Source organism: Bombus impatiens, unplaced genomic scaffold (genome assembly GCF_000188095.3).
Source record: "Bombus impatiens unplaced genomic scaffold, BIMP_2.2 scf_0089, whole genome shotgun sequence".
In the NCBI taxonomy this organism is placed as follows: domain Eukaryota; kingdom Metazoa; phylum Arthropoda; class Insecta; order Hymenoptera; family Apidae; genus Bombus; species Bombus impatiens.
Window position 1 is genome coordinate 281843 of NT_176508.1, and position 6756 is coordinate 288598.

At 33.2% G+C, this 6756-nt stretch overlaps 2 protein-coding genes across 2 annotated transcripts; one reads left to right on the forward strand and one right to left on the reverse strand.

Moving 5' to 3' along the window:
* The first annotated feature begins 705 nt into the window (after positions 1-705).
* On the forward strand, positions 706-3394 carry LOC100744048 (toll-like receptor 3). Its single transcript, XM_012394499.2, has 3 exons — positions 706-996; positions 1877-2239; positions 2678-3394. Exons 1-3 carry the CDS (start codon positions 788-790, stop codon positions 3054-3056), a joined length of 951 nt encoding a protein of 316 aa, XP_012249922.1. The 5' UTR covers positions 706-787; the 3' UTR covers positions 3057-3394.
* A 420-nt stretch (positions 3395-3814) lies between these two features.
* Positions 3815-6756, reverse strand: LOC100746687 (APOBEC1 complementation factor-like). The gene is made up of 5 exons (XM_003485896.4): positions 5911-6756; positions 5604-5778; positions 5203-5525; positions 4964-5093; positions 3815-4565 (listed from the first exon to the last, which is right to left on the reverse strand). Exons 1-5 carry the CDS (start codon positions 6604-6606, stop codon positions 4465-4467), a joined length of 1425 nt encoding a protein of 474 aa, XP_003485944.2. The 5' UTR covers positions 6607-6756; the 3' UTR covers positions 3815-4464.

The following is a 6756-nucleotide window of genomic DNA, read 5'->3' on the forward strand; positions in this document are numbered from 1 at the left end:
AATATCAGCGATCCTTTCAAACAATGCAACTTGTCTTAAAAGGAAAACTTTTTCCATCAAAGTAAGAATCAATACGTTCTTTGCAAATGTACGAATTTATTGTTTCGCAAGAACGCGATATTTTTGCTGTTTCGTGACAACTTGGATCGCTTTATATCCGTAATGAAAATTGATTCGAAAATCGTGTCTCTACATGTTGTACTTTGAAAGAAATAGGACACGGTTGTCTTAGGAATATTATCGAACCAGTAAACTAATATATAACTTAATATCTCGCGTATCTTACCATTAATATTTGTTATTTAGTGACGTGAGATTTAACTAAAAATCAATTTGCAAAGCATGTTGCAGGTAAATGCAAGGAATATTCCTAAAGTAATACTAGGTAAAAAATGTGCCACATTTTTAGATACGAAATTTTTTAATTTTTCTTTTATACGAATATTGAAAAACCGAGATTTCTCATCGAACGAACGACATTGAATCGTGAGATATTTTATCCGCAGACGCAAAGAAGTTGCACTCGAATTTTTTTAATTATCGGCTAACTTTAAAGCTAAAATAAAGAGGCACGATAGCGTGTTCTTTTATTTTTCATGGAGTATGAAACGACTTTTTCGATCGGTTACAAAGAGTCCGATTCTCTTATCAAAAGAGGAAAACGTAGCAAGAGTCGAAGGATACGCCGCACCGCCCACACGATTCAGTTGCTCATCGCCCGGGATGTCAGAAACGTACAGTTAATTAAACGCTCGTGTTCAACGTCGGTTCCTGTCTCGCGTGAATCATGAAACGTCTGCTACATGCACTTTTCATTTTTAATCTATTGGCAAACGTCGTAACGGAGCGGGCCAATTGTCGAATCATCAACAAATGGCAAGATAAGACAGTCACGTTGATCTGCACGGGACTCACGAACTTAACGATATTGAAAGAAGGGTATAGCAATAGTACGTCCATCACGATTTCAGATTCGAGAATATATAATATACCAGGGTAAGAAAAGGTCATACTTCGGAACTACAAAAGTCATATTTCAGTCGAAATTGTTCGAGTTTTAGACATTTAATAATCTGAAAAATGTATATTTCTATTTTATCGAAACAGAGATATTCTGGACTCAGATAGAATCTATAAATATATGTAGTTACAATCGCTTTAGAAACTGCGAAACTTTAGGTCAATTTATTACAAACTGTTTATTCAACAGATGCTATTCTTCTTTATAATTGGACAGTATAGATATAAGATTTTACAACGATAGGTTTTCCTACATGATTATATCCTGACGTTATTAGGTCATTTCATAACAAATGTCGTTTCCTATTTTTCTTCAGATAAACGCGCGTACCATGTTTCGCTGATATGTTTGTAGGAATTTCTCCTTGTGTTCCTTAAACAATATCCTCTTGATGGTTTTTGATACGAGTCCGAAGCAATTAGATCGGCTTTTTCGTATTAAAAGAAGTTATAAAATGAGTGTCAGCGAAAACAATTTGCGGCCTTGTATGCTATACAAATTTAAAAAGACAGTAAAATTAAACATACTGTTAGAAACATTGGTAAAGTGTACTTTCAAAAAATCAGGATGATCATCGGTGATTAAAAATAAACGTAAGTATTAATTTTTTTCACTGAAAAAATGTCGCTTAATAGAGTTCAAAAAACGACATTATTTATGAGATGACCTAATATTTCATTGAAAATATTGAGTATGAAATTTGTAACTAGTTGATATCGAATTGTGTTGAGACTATTGAACATTAGAGTCGTTACGATGTCAGCTTCCTAACAAGTACGTATTTGATAACATGAAAACCAGACAGAAGATAATGACGACAAAGAAACTCTGATGAAACGTGTCGTTTGTTTATAGATACAGTTTTGAAAGATTTGGCGCGAGCCTCGTAACTTTGGATCTACACGGGTCAGACATACAGACTATAAGTCCTGCTGCGTTCGGAAATCTCACCAAATTAGAGAACTTGCTACTATGGGGTAACAAGTTGACCACCGTAAACTACGAATGGTTCCTGAACATGAATGTATACAGTTTAAAAACTCTAGACGTGTCGTTCAACGATATCTCTATGATCTATGATATGGTATTTACAATGCTTCCCAATTTGGAGAACTTCTATTTCGATTACAATAAAATAGAAATCATCAACTTTCAAATGTTCGACTACTTGAGAAACCTTAAAAATGTAAAGTTTGAGAAGAACCCGTGGTTCTGGGGGTAAGTAATTCTGGAACTTTATCATTTGCGGCTTCTAGTTTAAATGAGTTACGGAAAAATATAAGAGGCAGTCGGCTCTTCTTCGATCTCACTGTCAAGCGTATTCTTAAAAAGCTGCGCTACTTACGTAGATATAACTACGTTCTTAAAATAATTAATGGATAATTGATCGACGTGATACAAAATGTGATATTTAAAAGCAAATTCCTTAAATCCTTATCTGTATTTCAATAGTAGAAACTTGTGGTTTTCCATTTCAAGATTTCCGTATAAATACTACGCTAGAACTCTTTCGTAGTATTGTAAAACTATTTTTTTTACAATGTATATGTACATGTGAAAATATTGATATTTTACACACGAGACGTACTACATTCCAACGTGTATCTATAAGGAATAAATTATTTTAAAGCAGTTAATTTGTTTTATAATATATAGATATCGTGCACATTTAACATGGAAGTTTGAAACTATGAATGTGAATTATGGTAAAGATTGGGACGAATGGGAATGGATGAACGCCGCCATCAAAGAGTGCTCCCAAAATGGCTACGGAGTAATACCGCAAGATACAGTTCTCGATTGCATCGTTGAAAACTTACTGAATTACACGTACGAACTGTTTTCTACAGAACAGCAAGACACCAAATGTATCAGGGAAGCCCAACAGTTGGTACGCTGTATGAGACCTAAAAATATTACTGGGAATACGGACAACGAGACTGCGAGAAGAATACTCGAAGATTACACAGCGATTCTACCGACAATGTTCAGATCAAACGTTTTATTTAAACCGCCGCAAATTAGAATTCCTTAAATCTATGAAACACTTAATTAAATCTCAAAATACATATATCTATATGTTTCTTCTAAACGTATATGTAAGTTATATCAAAGTAATGGGAAGTTAGGTACGAGTAGAAAATCTATTTGAGTGCGCGATGTATCTACTTTCTTGTGTATCTTAACCCTAATAAAATTACTCAAAATTGTAGTTTACGTGAATTACTGTAAGCTGCTTGTGATGTGAAGATTTTTTGTTACTAAAATTGTAGTTAAATGGATTACAATTAAAATTACATGGCATAATGTCCCGTAAACATGGTAATAATATGTAAACCCATTTTCGAATGATAAAAAAATGCATTCTTTTTATGTAAGAAATATTTAATTAGCATGCAGGTGTCATCCAATTATAACAATATATAGGCTAGAAGGTCCACGATTAGAAGTTCCAATTTCACATTCAGAAACGGTTGGATATTTAAAGCAAATGATATCTAAACTTTTGGATGAGAGAGATCAAAATTGGAAACCGGAGAGAATGAGATTATGGCTTCGAGGACTTTACATGGAGGATAATCATATGATTTCTGATTATAAATTAAGTTCTACAGATCGAATAACGCTGCTTCTTAATAATTGTTAATATAAATTTTTGAGCTAGGTAAACGCGTTCATGGTTTTTTCGCTTTTTAATATGTTTAAGGAAAAGGATCGTAAACAGACGATTAAATGTGTCCGTTTATTTGAACGTTTATGTAGATACAATTTAGTGAATTGATTGTGGAAACAACTAAACATAATACATCATTATCATTACTAATGCTTCTGTACAATTTTAAAAGTAAAAAAATTATTACGTTAAATCTGAAAGTCGAACCAATTAATATATAATTTTATTGATTTTCACAGATTATTATCACATATTCGATTAACTTTTTAACGAGAAGTACGTATATAGTTTAACTCGTACCGGCAGAGTAAAATTAACTTAATATGTATTTAAACTATATATTTAACGTAGAGAACCTGCAGTTGCTAGATTTTCTAAATTCAATCTTCTAGTAGATTACTTTAAAAAAAATATGCTTATTGTTCAACTTCATTTGTGATAGGTATTACAATTAAAATTTTCACAACATTTCACGGTATTTTAAACGATCATTAAAAATGCACTTTATATCATAATTGAATAAAACTGTAAATATACTCCGATCGATCTTTTTGTACAAATATATTTTGAAAATTTGGTTAAAATTCATTTCAATTGTAAAAATTTACCGTTAAAATCTCAATTTTGTGTCAGAAATGCAAAAGTTAATTTACATTTGGAATATTTCCTTAATACTTTTGTTATCATGCTTTTGGATCTCTACGTTATAAATAATATCAATGATCTTTGCATGTTTCACTATAAAAATCATTCAACGAAAGTAATTTCTTTAATTATAATGTATTTCCCTATTCCAGCTGACTGCCGACCCAACCGCAGGATTAATGCCTAGCTTTTGTTCCATGCAATAGTGCTCATTTTCCCGTAGCACTGTTTGAAAACAGACAAAAAATATTCATAAATCATAGCTACATACTTACCACCGTCTCTCTTTCACTAATGTTTTACAAGCTTCCAAAATATTCGTTAAATAAAATTCGTTAGATTATCGTTAATTAATTATTGATGTAATATCCATGTTACTTGTTTCTAAGTCGAGTTACGAAACAAAGAAATACAGAAATAAATTTTCGTATATCCGAAACTTCGAGAAGAATGGAGACATCAAGATAAAGAATTATACGAAACGTGAAATTGATATCAATTACATTCATGGAAAACGTATCATGTATTGAATTACGTTCATTCGTCTCCCCATGAATTCGAACGCGAAAATTAGCTGGATATATATGTTATTTTTAGAAAATATTTTTATTTCATATACTCACCGAGATCCTGGAACGTAGAAGCTATGAGTTGATACATCTTTGTGCACGCAGCAACAATAGCGTTTTGCTTCGTTGGCATTGATTCTCCGTGATATTCGAACAGAGTAAGGGCTTGTCTAACAATAGTTATCTAAGAAAATGAAAGAAAAGGAAACAGACAATAAATAATCAGAAACTAAAAAAAAAATATGTTGAGAAAATAAAAACAAATATAAATGAATATAATCATATACACTTACTTTACACATAAAAGTGGACCCATTCGCTACGCGCAAACAGTTAAAGTAACAAGTACCGCCAAACTTTTCTCTAATGAAGTTTTGTAAAGCAGTTGTGTGTATTGAGGTTATATCGAGTATATTGTTGGCGTTCATGTCCACGATATTCTTATGATCAGACTTTTTCACTGGTGCGCGTTTAACGTAACTTGCTTCGAGATTACGTGAGTTTGCATTTGCTAGAGCTTCGTTGATACATCGTTGTCTTTCTAAGACTTTCGTGGCTCCGATTGGTTTTGCCCAACGTATTTCCCATCCTTCAGCCTCAGCGACGCCATTATGTCCTATTTTGTTCTTATTTTAATAAAGTGTGTACAACGATTAAAGACGAAATGAAACATGACATGAAATAATAAGCATACTTGTCATAATGTCCATTACACTCTGTGCTGCTTTACGATTTTCATAATGTACAAACGCGAAATGATTAATTTTTTTTAATTTTAAGATAGGAATTTTTGTATTTTTCTGAAAGATATCTCGAATTTTTTGTTGTGGCATGTTCAAAGATAGATTTCGTACAAATAAAGCAGTAACCTATAAATAATAGCAAATGCTATAAATACTTTTTATCTTATATCATTAATATAGAAAATTTATATGTATTTTTCTAATAACATAAGATTCTACATCTTTTTTTTATTTTTCACACAGCTTAAAATAGCTTACATTTTCCATAACTTCTTCGTCGATAGGATCACCAGGTTCAGGGTCGGCCCAATCAACCGCGATTTCATGGTCCCATAACATGACTCTTCCAGGTATTAACTTTCGTCTTGCCATCGCGGCTGCTCTATGATCTTTGAATTCGACGAATATGAAACCACGATTCAGCGTCTTGTCATGTGCACTTGGATACAGATAGATATCAATGATGCCCTCAAGAATCTTATTCAACTCTTGCATAAATTCTTCTTTGCATTTGTTCTTGGGTACACCACCGAAGAACAATCGACAATTATCAACCGATTTAACGACGCCGATACGATGTCCATGTCTGATTTCGTAACCGTCAAGTTTTGCGCACGCGCTTCTTGCTATTTTTGAATTTTCAAACAAGGCGAATGCATATCCGCGAGTTGATCCAGAAAAATCGAGCATCAATCGTAATTCAATCAAACGACCGACTGTTTCCAGCATCGGCATTAATTCGTCCTCGTAACAATCTCGCGGAAGACGGCCAAGAAAAATTTCAGCACCTTTCACGCGTTGCTTCTCGCCACGAATGATTTCTGGAGCAGTTAAACGGCGTTGTCCATTTTCTTGCACCAATTCGTATTTCGTTCTTTGCAACATTTCCAGCAATCTGATCGTCAACTGGCACTCTCCCATAGCATTCTCCCGCGTGTTCTTAGTTATATCCATTATGACGCAAAATAAAGTACTTTTATCACAAATTTATGCACAACGAAAACAACGATCTAAATAAGCGGACTGTCGACAACTAACTGATCCTCCTAAGCTTTTTTCCTTATCCCCTTCTTTCTTCTGCTTACCCCCACAACCATACAGAAT